General features: G+C 26.0%; 1 protein-coding gene across 1 annotated transcript in view; it reads right to left on the bottom strand.

The window, feature by feature from the left end:
• The window catches only part of LOC136986620 (tyrosine-protein kinase transmembrane receptor Ror-like), a 37748-nt gene extending 23815 nt beyond the window's left edge, over positions 1-13933 (bottom strand). Inside the window, exon 1 of the mRNA XM_067284201.1 lies at positions 13828-13933. Coding sequence (XP_067140302.1) covers positions 13828-13858 — 31 coding nt within the window. The 5' untranslated portion in view covers positions 13859-13933. The remainder of the gene's footprint in view (positions 1-13827) is intronic.
• Positions 13934-18600: the final 4667 nt, after the last annotated feature.

Below are 18600 nucleotides of genomic sequence, written 5' to 3'. Positions count from 1 at the left end.
AAACTGTATGACCCCAGTAACGTTGTCATCATATTTCATTGAAAATATATACCACCAAGTTTAAATTTTATATTTTCGTGCCGTTTTTTTTAAAATAAAAGGTCTTTATTATTATTCGTTTCGATTCCTATTAAATATTGTATAGCAAGTCTGAAATTACTAAACGTTAGACTATAAACGACGTTTAATTTTATAAACACACCTTCAATGAATTTAATAAAAAGTCAGATTAATAAATAAATTCTCATTGATATGTTGTAATATCCTTAAATGGCAATGTTCTTAAAGCTCTAAAGCCAAATCAGATAAACGTGATAGTTAGGAAATAGTGATATAAATTTTCACTATATCAGTAGCTATATCTGTGAAAGAAAGGGAAGTACTCTGCCTGAACATTATCGTATTGATTCATCCTCATTATTGAAGGTTAGAATGAAGGATTTGCTCAGGATAGATTCGCATACCATCAGAAGATGAAGCAGATTTGTAACAAAGAACTCATCAAAACAGGATCAGCAATTAATTCATCCCATTTTCATTGAATATAGAATCTCATATTACTTCTCATTTCTTGTAATAAAGAATCTGCAGTCTTCCATTTCGAAATTAAATGCGTTAAGAAAATATTTTAAAATTAATCATCGTCATTTAGAATATTTTTTATAAGATTGTTGTTTACACGAACGGCACTGAACACGATATCACTCACGTAAAAAACTATAATGCAGTTGATATTGAAGGCAAATCAATAGAGAGAAGTTACTAACCGTGACTAATTACTCCTATGGGAATAATGATATCGTATAATTTTTTTAAATCAATGTCTAGAGAGTTTACAGGATAGAATTCAAACGTATAGTATCTTACTCCTTTCTTACTTCCTAAAGGGAGCTTGCATATAGAGAAATCGAAATTTCTATCTATAAAATATGAATTATAACTTATATAACAAATTATTACAAATTATAGTCTCAATTATATCGAATATTATATAATATATAATATTAATGATATATAAATTATAGAAACGATCTGTATTTACTGTAGTAGATACACTGATTTCTGGTTCACGATTAAGGATGATTACTCTACTAGTTAACGAGTTTGGTTTCTCTCGATCTAGAATTCAATATTTTCTATAAAAAATAAAATAAATTTGATATTCTGTTGAGTTAATCGCTATGAAATCTGTGCAGAATTGATTGTTTAATTTTCTTCTAAAAATAAAAGTTGCTTGCAACATTTTTCTAATGTGTAATGATCGTAGAAAAATCCTCTAATTGTTTATAATTTTGCTTAAAAGTAAAACTTTAAACTTATTTTTAGCTAAAGTTTTTATATACACATAACTTATATTGTTGATTATGTGTACTGTATATGAGTGATAATTCCAGGTAACAGCTGTTTCGTTTATAAAACTTTCTAAAATATTTCTGATACTATCAAACGTTTTTTTTATCGCTAAATATTTCCCTTATTAATTAATGTAGTTCTACAAACAAATTAGTTACAATTCAAATTAAAAAAAGTTCAGTAAATGCTGATTCTTGATAAATTTTGATCTTCTTCTTTTTACACATCTTTAAATATTTAAATTAAAAACGATTTAAAACATACTTTACTCATACGAGTCTCTTCGGTTTTTTAGATTAAAACCATTTATAATAATTTATAGTTTGTCAAGTTTTATTATGAAGAAATGTAGAATTAATTCTTATTTTATAAGACAGAAGAGGGGTCAGCAAATTTTAAAAACCATTGTTTTATTTATGAAAAAAAAAATCACAATGTTGTAATATATAAACAAAATAATTACGTTTTGAAATATGTACAGTATATTTATACAAAACAAAGATTAAACAAGCATGTCTTAGCTAAAAAATGAAAACTAAAAATACGTACAGTACATAAAGTAACACTAAATCAAATTAAATAAAATTACAAGTATATATATGCGCTTGCATTCATACGCTTTATATACGAATCCCCGATCCCTGAGATAGAACATTCGTATAAAAAGTTTCAAACAATAATTGCATTATTAAACATATTTTAAGGAATAAATTGTAAAAATTGAAAATAATCGCAGAAAAATTAAATAAAACGAATGGAATAGTTTTAAAGGCGCTTCAATCTATTGATAAAGTTAATTGAAAAAAAAAATCACATTTCGTGTCCGCTTTAAAATAAATAAATAAAAACAGCAACGAGTTGCTCAAATTTCCCGGCAACATTTAAAATTTTTGTAGCGCCATCTGTTATCATATTTTATTCTAAAAATTTTCATATTTTTAACTATTATAAAACGGCAAAAAGCTTAATTTTGAGGGTAGGGATGGGTTTTATTTAAAATATATATATTATATTTGATCTTATCTTTTCCATAAAATAATCGCTTTGTAATCGTCTTATGAAAAAGACAATAAGAAAAATTTCATTGAAGTATATACAGTATTATAAGCATGATTTGGTATGGTTTTGATGCGCTTCTGGGCTTTGTAAATGATTTTGCTATTAAAAATTCTCGAATTTCAAATGAAAATATTTATCGATTTTTATAAAATAAAAATCTGAACTGAAAAACTGAAATTATCGTCCCTTTTTCTTCAGTTTTTCTATCAAGTTTATCGTATTTACATTTGTTATGAGTCCGATAATGTCACCTTTAATTCGTCACGTCCTGATGCATTCGAATGTATGAAGAAAGTTATGATGTGACCAAATTAGATTTACATTGTACAGTACGTGAAAACATTCAACAAAGGAAACAAGAATTTATATATATATATATACTGACAAGTGACAAACAAAAATCTTAATAAAATCATTAATTATTTAATGATTTTATTAAGATTTTTGTTTGTCACTTGTCAGTATAAATCTCAAAAAGTCTAGAGATTAGCTTCAAATTTAGGAAAATCATAAATATTCTCAAAACTTGATAAAAATTGACTAATTTTCTTTTATTTTCAACAGTAATTTAACAGATCGTGTGACAAAAATATTCGCATTCCACTTGGCCAGAGCCTTAGTACAGTACTTTTGTTTCTTAATCAACTTGGATAATCGGTGATGTTTAAAATGAACTACAGTTTGTATATAGGTGTTTGCACTGATATTTGTAGAATTTGAACATGATAAAGAACTTTAATGTAAAGACACTGTTTTACCTTTTCAACAACGATTTCTTGTTCACCCCTGCCCCACGTATAGTAGTACCCATAGAGCCCATTAGCAGGACTGTAAATCTGGGGCTTCTTTCGTATACATAAGACATCGTACGAGTGTAAACTTTAGCACTGACTTACGTAATGATTTCTGAACCAGATAGTCGTGATTATAAAATATTAATTGCTGCTCTGGGGCCTTCATTGTAATGAGTACAGTACCTTCTCGGCGACGGCCGGATGACCGAGCAGTCAAGGTGGCAGCCTACTGCTCTGGGAAACCCAGTATACTGTAGAATCCGGACAAGTCAAAAAAGCTCTAGGAATTTTCCGGATACATCGGAACCCGTTCCATAATCCGGCCACTTCATTGTGGGCCTGGCCGAACCCATAATGGGCTTGCTAAAAGAGGCTCTCTTAGTGCCCACAGAAAAGAGTTAAAAAAGTACCTTCTCAGCATCAAAAACAACTGGAAGACGATGCCACAGACTAAACAGTCACATGACGATATTGGCCAGTATCGATACTTTAAAATTACTCGTGATACCCTACCTAAATGTGAAGAAAATCCGAAAAACTCCACGTTGGTGAGGCGCAAACCCAAGATCACTTGGTTTATTAAAAAAAATATATTATTGTTTTTCTTAGGAAATAACTATTACTGTAGCTATAAAATAAACAATAATGCAAGAAGTAGCTGAAAATGAAACGAAAAAATTATTTTTAAAATGATTTATTCTTTTAGATATAACAGTTTTAATATTTATCCCTCTTCAAAATATTTGCTATGTTGTTTTGTGCTTTCTAAGATTAGAAATAACAACAGAAATCCTTAAAAGATATTTCTTTAATTGCATCATTGTGTTCTGAATATCCGCTGTATCCTCGAATCAATTTCTTTTCACTTAAATTTCAATATTTACAAACTGAAAAAATCACAGCGCAACGTCTGACAAATAAAATATGTGCTTCAGCGTTGTAATATCTTTGTTAAAAATCCTATCACTGTGATAAAGGAATAACAAGTTTTTCTATTAAGGAGCCAAATCATTGATTCTGTTCAAGGACACAATTCTATCAAAAGTTAGCTGATTGAAACAAGTCGCATTAGGATAAGAATTTTGTCGATATACCCCATTAGTGAGACACCACTAAGCAATAAGTCTTGTTTCTTTTTGGCCTTTCTTTATTCATAGCAATTTTACACAAATATTTATCTTAAAAATAAATAAATTATTTTTAAGATAAATTATATAATGAAGTACAAAATATTTAAAATGTTTCTTTGACTATTTCAAAAACACGAAGAAAAATAATGTTTGCTCATTAAGAAATATCCACTAAAAACGAAATTTATTTATTGTAAAAATAACTTTTTATTAAAATTTTTGAAAGTTGACATTTTATAAAATCAACAGTACATATTTATTAAGAACTTATGACTAATAAAAGTCATGTGTATTATATAATCGTTACAGTTTCCTCTGAGATAAACTACACAATCATCTAATTTAAGAACTTTTTAGCTTTGGGAGTCCTAAAAAAGGCACACATTCTACTAAGATAAATAGCTACGGTGATTTATTTCAGCAGAATGTGTACAGTGAGATTCTTACTACAGGGAGATTTTAGAGAAAGATTAACAGAATAAATCAAGGTAATATGTTGCGTGAAATGCAAATGGATACAGCAGAACTTACTACTTTAGTATAGAAATACATTGTTATAATTTTTACACAACATTCAGTGTCGTTGTATAGAAAGATATTCGAATTATATTATAAATTCTCGTATATGAAATGAATATTATATGTCTATAGTGTACTGTACAGTACATTATGAATATTTATAAGTTTAACCTTTTATAAATTGAGCTCGTTTTCAAATAATTAATTTCTGAAACGAATATTTTCCTACATAATTCTCTTACTATCGTTTACGTTATGTTAAGAGCTTTCAAATTTAAACTAAATATAGTTCACAAAAGAGATTTTAAAGGGCAAATTTAGAAGTTTCATCTCATAATTTAGAGAAATTTTTAAAATAAAGTTTAATTTATTTTATTCATCTGTATACTACATTAGATAGGCCTAAATGCCGTACAGTTACATTCATTCTTTCACAACAAAATCACTTTCAGATACGTAAGAACGTTTATTACTAGGCTTAAAAAACTTTAATCTAAGTTAATTCAAAGTGATTTTAACTAATCACATTACAGTAATAGACACAAAATTGTTCCGTGATCTGACTTCCAGGGAAATTTTAATCCTCTAATTAATCGTTTACTTCAATCTCTAATTATCAACATGTTAATCAACTTGTTTTCGTATACTAGGTACAGTACGTACTACTGTAGTTACTAAATAATCTGTACAAAGGCAAACTGGCATAATTGTGTTACCTCATTCTCATTGTTTTCACTGGAGATAAACGAATACTATCTGCGAATATTTGAATCTGCGGTAGCTTTAGTTACGGTAACGCAAAACTTGGGCGATCTGCCTAGGAGATGCCTTCCTCGAGGTCTTTTTAAGGGCAACTGAACCCTATTCAGGCGTTACAGACGTGGAAAAAACCCGGAAAACTCCACATGGCCAGCCCGTCCCGCTTGGCAACTGCAGTAGGTGAATGAGAAAAATTATTTGTTAATCTATTGTACTTGAGTATTTAAAAAAAGTAACTTAAAAACTCAAAATAGAGTTTACTTTTTTTACTTTATTAGTTTATTAATACATTAAAACCTCGCTAAGTCTAATTGCGTTAACTCGGAGTTGTCTACAGGTCCCAGGTATGTACAATTATCCAAACAATACGGTCTTGTTAATTCTACATTGCCAGTACTTTTAACTTGAACTTATTATATCGAGTACCCTCTGCCCATGGATAGTTTCGTGATCTTCATTTTCTGTATTAACGTAAATAAAGAAGCGAATTGCTGAATATTTCTATACACGTGCATACAAGTACGTTTATTTTAATACAATTGCGAAGAACCATTGATAAATAAATTATTTCAAAATGTTATATTAGAAAACATATTTATTATTAGTTTATAGCAGTGATTACCAAAATGGGCGCTATCGTCCCCTAGAAGATTCAAAGAGGCTCTGGAAAACAAAGATCTGTAGGGGTGGTCATTTTGAATTTTTGAGTTGAAATATATATATATATAAGAATTAAATACACTAAAAGGGAAACAATAATCCGAAAAGTTTAGAAAATACTGGTTTATAACTTAAAAAGCCATTTGAAATATGATTCTGCAATCAAAATGATTGTAGCGAGCAACATGACAGTCAACAGTTTTCAATTAAGTTACGCCAAACTTTTTTTTTTATCATTCCAAGAAAGTTATTAAATACATGCATCGTGAGAAAAAATGATACTGAGTATCCACAAAGAGTTCAGTTAATTAGAGTCTCAGAATATTTATTTCTCCACGAGAAGAAATCGAGTAATTTCACGTTTCCGCATCAGAAGATCTTTTGCAAAATATGTGGATTTAGTATATATAATCACCTCATTTTAATTACTTCCTAAAATTCTAAAAGATGAAAAAATATTATTATTATTTCTCGTTTTTTTTAGAATATTTCTTAAACTGTCTATTTAACTCTTTTTCTACATATATATATATATATATTTGAATACATTTCTTATAATAAAACTCTGTAAAACATTCGCTATTATCCTTAACTTTAAGAATAAACAACCCCCACTTAATTACTAGATGCCAATTAAGGTAAACATTTAAAAAATTTTCAGAATTCTCAATTAATAAATAAGTTGTAGAGCATTATTTACGTATTTTCTGTGTCGACAGCATACTAATGATTGTTGCATTATGCATGAACACGATTCTCTTTGTTATAAGTTATGTATACACTAACTATAACGTACTGTACATGCTCGTAAATAAAATATTTACGCGTATCTATATAAATATGGACGTCTCCTTTAGGGGTGGGCCTTATTTGAAGAAAAATAATGCTAAAATGTGATAATAGCGTGACTCTTTACCATTTATCAATTATATATCATACATATAAAGAAAATAATGAAAACAAATGTATATATTAATTTAAATTTGTCGACTGTTTAAAATCAACATTTAAATCCGATTAGTTCAGTTTTAGATCAATTCTGATTTAATACGTGACCAATATTACTTTTATCCAATTGTAATTAAGTTCCATTAGATTTCAGAAAAATTCTTTATCTATACATGTAATGCTGTAGAAATCTCTGTGTAAAGCTTTATATAAATTTGATTTATCATATATTTCAATAAGATGTATAATATCTTATAAAAGAAGATCCATTATAATGCTGAACGCATAGAACTTTACCAGATAACTTAATCGGGTGATTTCTTATATATTTTACAAGATTTTAGAACATTTCTATTATTCTAGATTCAAAGTTGGCTCAAATTTTGATAAGTAATTTTAATTTATTGCAAAACTCTATCAGCTTTTAAATTACAATAGACTCTTCCACATCCGAACTCTCCCTTATCCGGAGCAATCAAAGGCAATCAAAAATTTTATAAAATATTGTACACTACTCGGAATCTTACCATTCCATACATACTGCAGTGTGTACATTTTAAAATTTTTAAAATTAAAGTTGCCTTAAAGTTTGTAGAAGAGCACAATGCATCAACCACTCTGACATGTTGATGCATTGGTGTGAGCATGTAGCAACTCGTCAGCGAATTGAGTAGAACAAAACAAACAACTTTGATAATTAACTGTAATGATAATTGTCAAAAATAAGCGTCAAAGTCAAAATAAACATGTTTTATATATACAGTCTTATTTATAAATTCTCACACACACTTATCCATATCACTCCCGCCCACGTTGGTAGATTCTACTGTATTTGTAAAAGCTTGTCGTATTAATTACCAAACTAACCGTTTATTGTTGTATGCGTACACTAACGTACTTTCTGCATTAATTAATGTATTTGTCATAGAGTAGTAATAAATACGCTGATTAAATTGTAACGCTTGTAATATTGATATTTTCCACGTATCTGCTTCAACACATGTTATACATAGTAAACATTAAGCAGGTGTAAGATGTTACAGATGAAGTTTATGATTCGATTTTTAATGAAATCATTTTATTTTTGCATTAAATAGATGATATAATAATAACTTTCTGTTTAAAGAAAAGCAATTTGACAAGATATAGTTAAGAGTTAGAACCTAGAAATCTTTGAATTTAGTTTATTTTATCTTGTAAATTTAAAACTTTTAGGCTGTAGAGAACTGTTTAGACTGTTAAAAAATTGCCAAAATAAAAATATATGTACATTACTTTCTACGGTTGTTTTATAACAATCTTTATATAAAAAGTAATGAATATATATTATTAATATAAAGATATACAAATGTATATATAAATTCAGGGATATCTCATTTCAAATGACTAGTGGAGAATTGGAGAAATCAATAGAAACATCACTCTCAGATGTAATTCAGTAAATCAGGTATCTGTTAAAGTAACGAACAGACACTACATTTAATATTGATTATTTAAATTTTATTCAAATATTAAATTATCATTTAAATTAATTAATAAAATATTACTTTTTTATTTTATGAAAGAAGTTATCAAATTTATAGTTTATCTTCAATAACCCACTTATTACTAGCCATTATTTTCTTTAATTATTTATAAATAAAATTTAAATAAGTAATTTTATGTAGAAGAGTAAATAAAATAATAAAAAATAAACTTTTCTCTTCTACAAAAAATATTGGCTTTATCTAACTCTGGATAGAACCAATACGTTTCTCCTGAAAGGATACTCGAGATATAAACAATACGTCTTCTGTTATGTCTTCTATCTGAGTCACATACAAGTTCTTTTGTTATGCTGTATCATTAATGTACAGTACAATATATTTAAACTACATATCTGAATACAATTAAATGAGTAAAAAGTATAAAGTTATTAACTAATTTTAATTAATAAAATCTGAATTTATAAATTTATATCTAAACCTTTCTATGATCAAATTTTATGTTATAATTATCTATTTTACCGGAAATTTTTATTATTAATGAAACCGTTTTTACGCTTTATTATAATAATTAATAAATAATTATATAAGTAAACATTATATAGATATATAATTACATAAGTAGATTAATGTTTATAAATAATATTCTACTAATTAGATATATAACTACATAAGTAGATATTTATTTTCTATTAAAATCATCAATTGTTTATGATACAGACCAATTATTGTACTGTATCTCAGGTATCCTTCCAGGAAAAACATATTGGCTTTATCCAGATCTTAAACAATAAATCCAATATTTTTGCAGAGGAAAAACAAAAAAACATTATTAATTACTTAAAAAGTATTTTTAACTTTTATTTATAGAATAATAATTAAAGAAAAATGATCGTTAGAAATAAATGGATTATCGATGATAAATTATATTTCATAATTTCAAATGAAATAAAAATTAATTAATTATATATTATCTTAATATAATTGTATTTAACTAATTTAATATCCAGTGTTATAAAAAAATGAAATGCTTTTATAATAGTTTATAAAATATTTAAAGTAAAATTTGTACAAAATTCATATAAATTTTCATTAAATGACAATTTTAACGTCACTCTAACGTAATGACCCCGTAAAAAAAGTTGAGAAAGTTATATTTAGTTACTATACTTTTTTAATAACGTAGGAAAACGAATGGAGATAAAAAAATTCACAAGAGTAACATCTTTAATACTTTGACAAAACTTAAAAGTTAAGTTGAGAGATTTCGAATAAGTCGTTATTTGTAATCAATCATAACTCTTTACTTATAAAAATCTCTCGTCTTAGAACGATATTAAAATAATTCTCAAATTTCAAAAGTTTATATACGACTGCAAACACGACTTTTAATAATATATCAACGATACAGAACGTTCGATTTTCGTAAATTTTACAATAAATTAATAATGTAAGTGAATTTTACAAAAAGAGTTTCTCAAGTTTTTACCTACTTGATGTAAAATTAAGCAAATTTCTATATTTTTAATAATTTAATCTGTTAATATATTTACTTTTGTAAACAGAATTTCGTTGATAATTAATAAGTTAATTATTTTTTATATAATTTATCATGACTACATATCTCTTTAACGAAATACTTTAGATTCTTTGCATTTCGTGTTAAATATTAAAGAAATGTTTTAAATGCAAAATATATTTTTATTTATATTATTTATAAACATACAATTCGTTATAATTTTTTATCAAACGATTTAAATGAAAAAATATAAAGAAATGTACACTTTTACATCATAATATTATCTGTATTTATTCAAATAATAATAACATAGTATGAATATGACTGAAATGAAATGTAAAATATTAGAATGAGGATGAATATTAAATGTAATTATCTACTACATTTCTAACAAATTTTACATGAGCCCAACAATTCTCATTAAGCTAAATCTCCAAAGTATTATCGCAAGCATGTCGAATGGATTATTGAGATATTTTATTTTTAAGAGAAATAAATTGATAATTATTGAATAAGATTAATGCTATTTTCTTATTGAAAAAATTTAAATCACACAAATATTTCAAATCTGCTCCAAATTTAATCAATTATTAAGAAATAAATATTTGAAATCAATTCCAAACCGAGCCATTTATGTCTATATAAAAGACACGAATTTATCTCTTAAAATATTTTATTTTAAATATAATTCTCTCATTGAAATTGTATAGTTTTAACGTGCATTAAGGAGTTTGGTTTAAAATAAACGTGGACCGAAATATGCCGAAAACACTTCATATCTAAATAAAGAAGTATTGTTTACATTATAATTTATTGTTTACAATAGAGTGTGTCTTTGTTATGAATTCTAAGTCTGGGTGCATTTACTCTAATTTTTTATAGTTCGTCCTAAGCATAAACTTGAATTAGATTCAACAAATTATTATTTTAAAGCTGTACATTTTTAGTATAAGTTTTTAAATGGAAGTAGTTTGAATTGGGCTGACTGATGTGTACTTTTAAATCCACATTCATTCTACTAATTAGTGTACAAAAATTGGCTTTTGTACTTAATTTTCCATTTAAATACTGCTATTTCTGAATTATATATAAACTATATATTCAGTAATATTGAAAAAAAATACAGTATACAGAGTTATATATATATTAGAAGTTAAAAAAAAGTAAACATATTATGATTTAACTTATAAATTGTGATTATCATCTCGAACCTTTTAAGCTTGAATAAAAGAGAATAAAATTTAAAATAGTTTACGATTAATCTTTTTTTTTTATTTTTTTAATAAATTTATGATTGATGAAAGGAACAAACTATGAACGCTTCACCACCTTTCCATTATTAAATTCTTAATAATTTATACGTGTCAAAAACTTTAAATTGGCTAAAACTAAGTATTTCGATGCTCCTTTCTATAATAAAATATTTAAAAAGTTATTTTAAAAATCTGTATAAAAATTAATACCTGTAGATTGTTCTGTGAACTATTAACAAATAATACAAATTCTCTAAGTAATGAATTTGCATAATGTTTAATGTATAATTATAAGGTCAAAAGTATAGACTTTATTTAATTAAAATAAAATTAAGTTCTAGAATATTGATTAAATAAAACTAATCAGATAAAATTAGTAAAAATTAACGTTACTAAGTAAAATAATTAATATTAAATAATTGATTTTCAATTATAAGCTGCCATTATTTTCCTTTTGTGTAGAATTATAGAAAATTTGATGTTTTATGTTGAATTATATAGCGGTCTTTTTAATACTTTTACGTAAAACTTTTAAATTGTAATGTAATTTCATTCGTAGGTAATCTATTGTGTTGCCTGCGAGTCAGTCAATAATTTTAATTTTAAATAAATAACAAAGGTTTACTAAGTCATTAGGACGTATAATCATTGAGATGTCGTTTTTGCTTTCTATATAAATTTATCTAGTGAATAACAATTCAAAGTTATCATTTATCTGAATAAATAATTACATGCAACGATTATTGAATACATTGCAAGTGTTTACAGGAAGTACAATAAATGTTTATAAAATCATTTTACAGTAATTAATATTTTGAATTAAATTCCAAATCAGTTAAATGCTTCCTTTAAAATTAATTATAGCACACTATCAATCCAGACGTTTATTTGTATTTGAGATTCCAAGTATAGAAAATTTATATATGTAATAATGGCATAATTTTATAAATGAAAATCCACAGTTAAATGTTGTTTACATGCAAGCTTATATAATTGTAAAAATTTGTGATACATTTTGTAATGAAGACAGTTCATTTTATATAAATATAATTATTACTTTATCAGAATTCTAAAAGATCTACCATTAGCAACAGCTGGTTTACATATTAAGTGTCAAAGCACCGTGTGTTATCTGTCACTGCCTTCAATGCAGTAAGAAGACCAAGTTAGTGCGGTGTTCTTGCTAGACACAGCGGTACTTTTGTACTTTTAGCTACTTTTTTTATATAAACAATAGATTTTTTAAAAGTTGGTTAAAAAAAAGTCATTTTTTATGTCATAGTTTCGGTATGGAGGAGTTTGTGTTTACACTTCTTTATATAACAGCTGAAAAATCACAGAGAGAACACCTGATTTCACTTACTAAAATATCTTTTATAACTTACCAAGTCCTTTAATGTTTTGAAAAGTTATAATAGTTTATTGACATAATTATTTTAAAAAGTCAAGGTCTAATCAATGAAGTGTTTATGGTAAAAATCAACATAAAAATATATTAAAAAAAGTCATATTTACTCTGCTCTCTAACATATCGCTCACGTTCAAATAAACTAATTAACCTTTCTACTTTATTCATAACACGTGATAGACCTATATAATATATTTACATAATAGTTTACAGTAAAAAAAAATATAGTAGACAAAAGGTAAAATTTGAATATCTAATAAATTATTAATAAAATTTTTAAAAATTTTGTTTATGCTTAATATGAATGTAATATCTTTTGTGGCTATATTTGTCTATGGAAACGTAAATAGGAAGTATAATTAAGAAATATAGAGGAAGTGTTTCGAAGTGTTTAAAGGCAGAAAAATCTTCCTGTATTGACAAACTCTTTCCTTTGATTTAAAATAATTGAATATTAAGTAACTATTTCGATAAAATTTAGCATTCTTTTTTTTATTTCAAATATTTAATGCATTAATTAATTTATTATGTTTATTGGCATAGAAATAAAATTACATAAATATCCCATTAGCTAATTATAATGCTATTTCATAGCAAGAAGAGAAGAATAAGATTAATTATATAAGTTTATATATAATTAAAATAACGTTAAAATCGTTTAATTTTTACTTAATTAATTAAGGGATTTGAAAAATTAAGTTAATAAATAACTTTTAATTAATAAAATGTTTAAAATAAAGAAATCGATGATTTAAAACTTAAAAATAAGAAAAGAAATTTAAAAAAAAAATTGCAAATACCAAGACAAAAAAATGCTAATAATTCATAAAAAATATTATAAAATAAATGTTTTTATTTTACTTTATGTAAAATATATATATTTAAAATAATAAAGTATATTAAATACATATAATAAATCATTTATAAAAATAATTATTCACCTGTATCGTTATTTAAATGGAATTCCCCCATGATTGTTGATTAAAAGTGAAATAAAAGAGGAACACCTGCCATAGGTGTAGTGCACACCAAGCCACGTCTCAGCTTGAAATAGTATGAGAGGAAGTGATAAACTATACCGTGAGGATATCCAATAGCGATTGCAGCTCCATCTCTCTTCTTATTCCAATGTTCAAAGATGTACTGTACAGTACACAATGATCCTATCCTACATTTTATTTCGTGTCATCGATATCTTTTTTATCTTCTTTTGTTTTAAATAAATCTATTTCTAATTTTAGAATCGGAAGTTTATGTCATGGATAATAGTTACAGGTACAAACATCCATAATGAGCTTGTATCTGTCCGTTACTGTAAAATTGATTGTTTTTGATTGCTGTTAGCCTTGTACAGAAACTTAAAACTTTTCGTATCAAAAATATGTTATGTTCCCTATTTGTGTGTATGTAATACACTTAATGGAGTCGCAATCTGATACCACAAGACAGAAATATTGATTTGTTCCTTTGTTTTTTCTACATTGATTCATAAATGAACTTTATTAAATTTATAAAAATAATTAATTTATAAATTTTCAAATATAAAATTTAGCTGATAAAAGAGTGATAAATTTCATGTTAATAAAAGCATTTTTCATGCAGGAAGATTTGGGAGAGGAGATCTTTTTTTACTCGTGCAATAAAATAAACAGTATATGTTTTATTTCTTTAATAATTACTTAAAATAAACAATAGAAACGTATAATAAAACAAAATTGAAAAAATAATGACAAAAATATATTAAACAGAAACAACGAAACTCGTGTTAGCAATAGGAAAAATCACACGAGGACAATCGACCCCAGATCAGTTTCTGGTTTTATAAAAATATAAATAGATTATATTGTAATGTTTTAAAGTTAACAACGTAAGAAAAGTGTTGTAAAATGTAATGTAGAATTGTAAAGTTTGGTGACGTGTTACAGGAATTTTCAAGCTCGCATACAAGAATTCTAGGAAAATGCTCTACTTGAGTAATATTCAGAAAAACTGGTCATTTGCCAAATGGTCTTAAAGAAATAATTTCAGACGTTGCAATATCTTTACAATCATACTTTCGTAGAAATCAATAATATTTTGTCCGCGTACAAAAAATTGTCCCAGGAATTCTGCAGATTTACAAAACAAAAATTGTAAAACTGAAGAGCAATTTTCTAAAAACAAGAAATTTTGCAATCAGAGAATCTTTTGAAAAGTGTAAAACAAAATCAATTTGAATTTTTCTGTTGTCTTGTCGTTTTTACAGTGAAAGTAATTAAGATTTTTCTATCAATTGAAAAATTCGAAATGTAATTCTATCCAGCCTTTACATAATGTTATCGAATGACTAAACAAGAAAACTATTCTGCCGTATGACTAAAAATACTATTGCTTATCGACTAGGGACTCGAATACATCTCCGGGGTCGAGGAAAGCTGACAACCTGATGACAAAATTAGTCTGTGCTCCCAAGAGGAACGAACGCGTATCCTATGTCTAAACGAGAAGACACATATCACCTGGGAAAACAGTTGGCAATGACATTGGAACGTGGTTTTCTTTTCTTTCATTCGATACAAATCTGATTTTTTTCGAGAAAATATCATAATGACTGCAGCACATCGCCCTATTGAATCTTAATCATAGCGCTGTATTATACAATATAATCAAATCTAATTATAAGTATATATAATAACGTATCAAAGCTCCTTGTAGTAGAGTAGAAAGTATTAAATCGATCGATTTCAATGGTCACAGGGGAAACAATTCTTACGAACACTGAACACGAACTTGTTTACTATAATAAGTTTTCCAATAACTTTAAAGGTCATTGATTCTCTCTTCCTCCTTTTTTTTCTTGTGTGATAAATATTTTGATAGAAAATACATATATTAAACTTTAGAAAAAAAATGATTAAATTATACAATTCTATCTATAGTTTTATAAATTGAAATAATGCATTATCTAATATAAAAGTATTTATTGGATTTTAGTATATATAAATATATAATCGATAGAAAAGATGGTTACCTTTACACACATATTTTATATATTTATACAGTGTATGATGAGATTTTCGATATATTTTTTTTTGTAAAAATTAGGAAGAGAAAATTGATTTTTACTTTTAAAACTCCTCAATATCGCTTCCTGATAATCGACTATTTCTCAACTGGATAATATAACCAGTTGATCTTGTAAGATAAATATTTGCTCTTTGTATTGAATACAATATATTTATCAATTAAATAGTGTCAATCTATTGACAGTTTCCATCATTTTATAATCAGAATTTTAGTTTAAATAATTATCTACAATATTTGTTAGGAACTTGTCAATTATAACCAATTTTGGTCATTATTGTAATGCACAATCTTCAGTAATTTAATTGTTTTCCTGTTTTAATATGTAAATTATACAGTATATATATATATTTAAATAACTAAGTAATTTTAAAGTTTATGTATTTTTACTCTTAACTTTTCTCTAATCAATGGTATGGTTATTAACTGTAGTAGCTTATCATTAGCTTTTAAAATCAAAATACAGTAACTTATATTTAATATAACACTTTTTATAATATAATCAACGTCATCTCTTTAAAATGTAATTTATGATTTAATATATTTATAAATTTACAATTTACTGTAATAAGGTGGCTTCTAATGTGCAGCAGTACTTAGGATCAAGTGTCAGTTTGTTTGTTTTATAAAACCTTCTTCAGAAATTGATTTTTAGTTCAATTATCGTATCTAAACAATTAAATTAAAGGGTTTATAATGAGATTTCTTCTACATTTTCTTGACATAAATATTCTTTAAATAATAATAACCTATAGATGAATGGTATATGCGACCTAGAAAAGCTTGCATTCATTTAAAATTCAAGAATTTTTAAATAGATTTTTTAAGCTTATAAATTGCAGAAAGTGTTAATATTATCTTCGTTATTATATATTTTATACTTATATAATAAATTTTTTAAAAATTTAGATTTATTCTTACCAGTAACGTATTTAAAAGGGATTGATGCCATCTTTGTTATGATACGTTTCGGATAGGTTTGTAACTAATTTTTTCTTTGTAGATAAGTGTAAAAGCATTCTAGAAATAAAAAATATTTCAGAAACATGCCGTAATTATTTTTCTTATAGTATATTTATTTATTTAATGTTTGCTTAAGGAAGGTCATATGTGATCTTTGTTCCTTCTTCTCCTGAATACGTCTTGATCATTAGATATAGTTCAACATAATTTTATAAAAAATATAATAAATTAAAAGATCTTATCATAAATCTCAGGAAAGATTAAATAATTACAACATTAAATATAAGTTTTCTTATTAATTAAGTAAATTTGACATTAAGTAAACATATTTTATATAAAGTTTCGTATATAACTTTCGGTGAAAATTATTATTAGGAATGTTTATTTAAAAAATTTTAGTTTAAATAACTAAATTAAAATAATGAAAACTTATGAAGGAACAAAGAAAAGAATTATTGTCATCAGTGTTTGATTTTGTTCGGATGCATCTTATATTTAATTTGTTAAAATTTTTCTGTCTTCCTTCATAAGAGTCGGCATTAATTAGTGGAGGAGATTTGTTTTTTGAAAAATTTGTCATTAATTAATCTGTGTTTTATGAACAACTATTAAACAATATTAACTAATAAGAAATGAAGTAACAAGATTAATTAAATTAACAAGAAAAGAAATATAAATTGTTTATAAAACAAGCTATATTCAGATATTCAGTACTTTCCATTTTTTAATTATTAATTATTAAACACTTTTTATTAAAAAATTTTTAATGTTTAACTTGCCTTGTTTTATGTCCTCAAATCATGCAATTGAAATTTCATCCACTTCGAAATAAAATAGAGGGTTGAACTTAGAGCACATACTAAATCCAATCGTAATGCATTTTTATGATGTTTTAGTGGGTGGCCCACTATCCTTTTCACCACGAAGCTCGATAAACATAACCAAATGTAGAATTTAATTAGTAGTATCAGTTGAACATGGATATTTTAGGTGTGTGTACGTAAAGACATTGTAGTGATTTGTATATTGGCTGTAACTTCACTCCACTATCCAATCTCGAAAATATAATCAAGTAATTTAATAATCAATCATATTTGTAAATAATAATTCAGATGTGTGTGTTTAAATGCATTATAGTGAGATGCAGCTCTCAATCTCTTAAAAATCTTTTAAAATCGTTTAAATGAATTTAGTGAAGAATTATTATCTTTTAAATAAATTTATACTTTCGTATTCATATTTATATTGAACTGCTGGTAATTAATAAATCTTACTATTGTATCTATGTAATCGGTTTATGTGGAAAATATTTAAGGTAAACCGGGAAGAGAGAAAACTGGTGGAACTGGAGAAAACGGATAAAGTTTCAACCGCCTTGGTGAAGCAGCAATGCAGAATTCTCAAGACAGCTGTAGTGCGTGTGCGATATCACGATAATTTGATATGTCCTGTCCTACGGTACGGAAAATTTTATGATGAATATTTCAGTTAAATCTCTATAAGATGTCCTGTAGTCACGAATTACTCTAGCGATTAAGCTCGCCGGAAATTATTTGCCAAGTCATTAATAGCTCAGCTGATAATAGATGATCAATGACCCTGGTAAATTCTATGGACCGATGAAGCCCGTTTTTACTCGATTGCATGGTGAACACTCATAGCTACCGTGTTTGATATGGAGAAAATCC

This window comes from Centruroides vittatus, unplaced genomic scaffold (assembly GCF_030686945.1).
Source record: "Centruroides vittatus isolate TY-2023 unplaced genomic scaffold, ASM3068694v2 scaffold_1152, whole genome shotgun sequence".
In the NCBI taxonomy this organism is placed as follows: domain Eukaryota; kingdom Metazoa; phylum Arthropoda; class Arachnida; order Scorpiones; family Buthidae; genus Centruroides; species Centruroides vittatus.
This window is presented reverse-complemented; position numbering and strand designations above follow the sequence as displayed.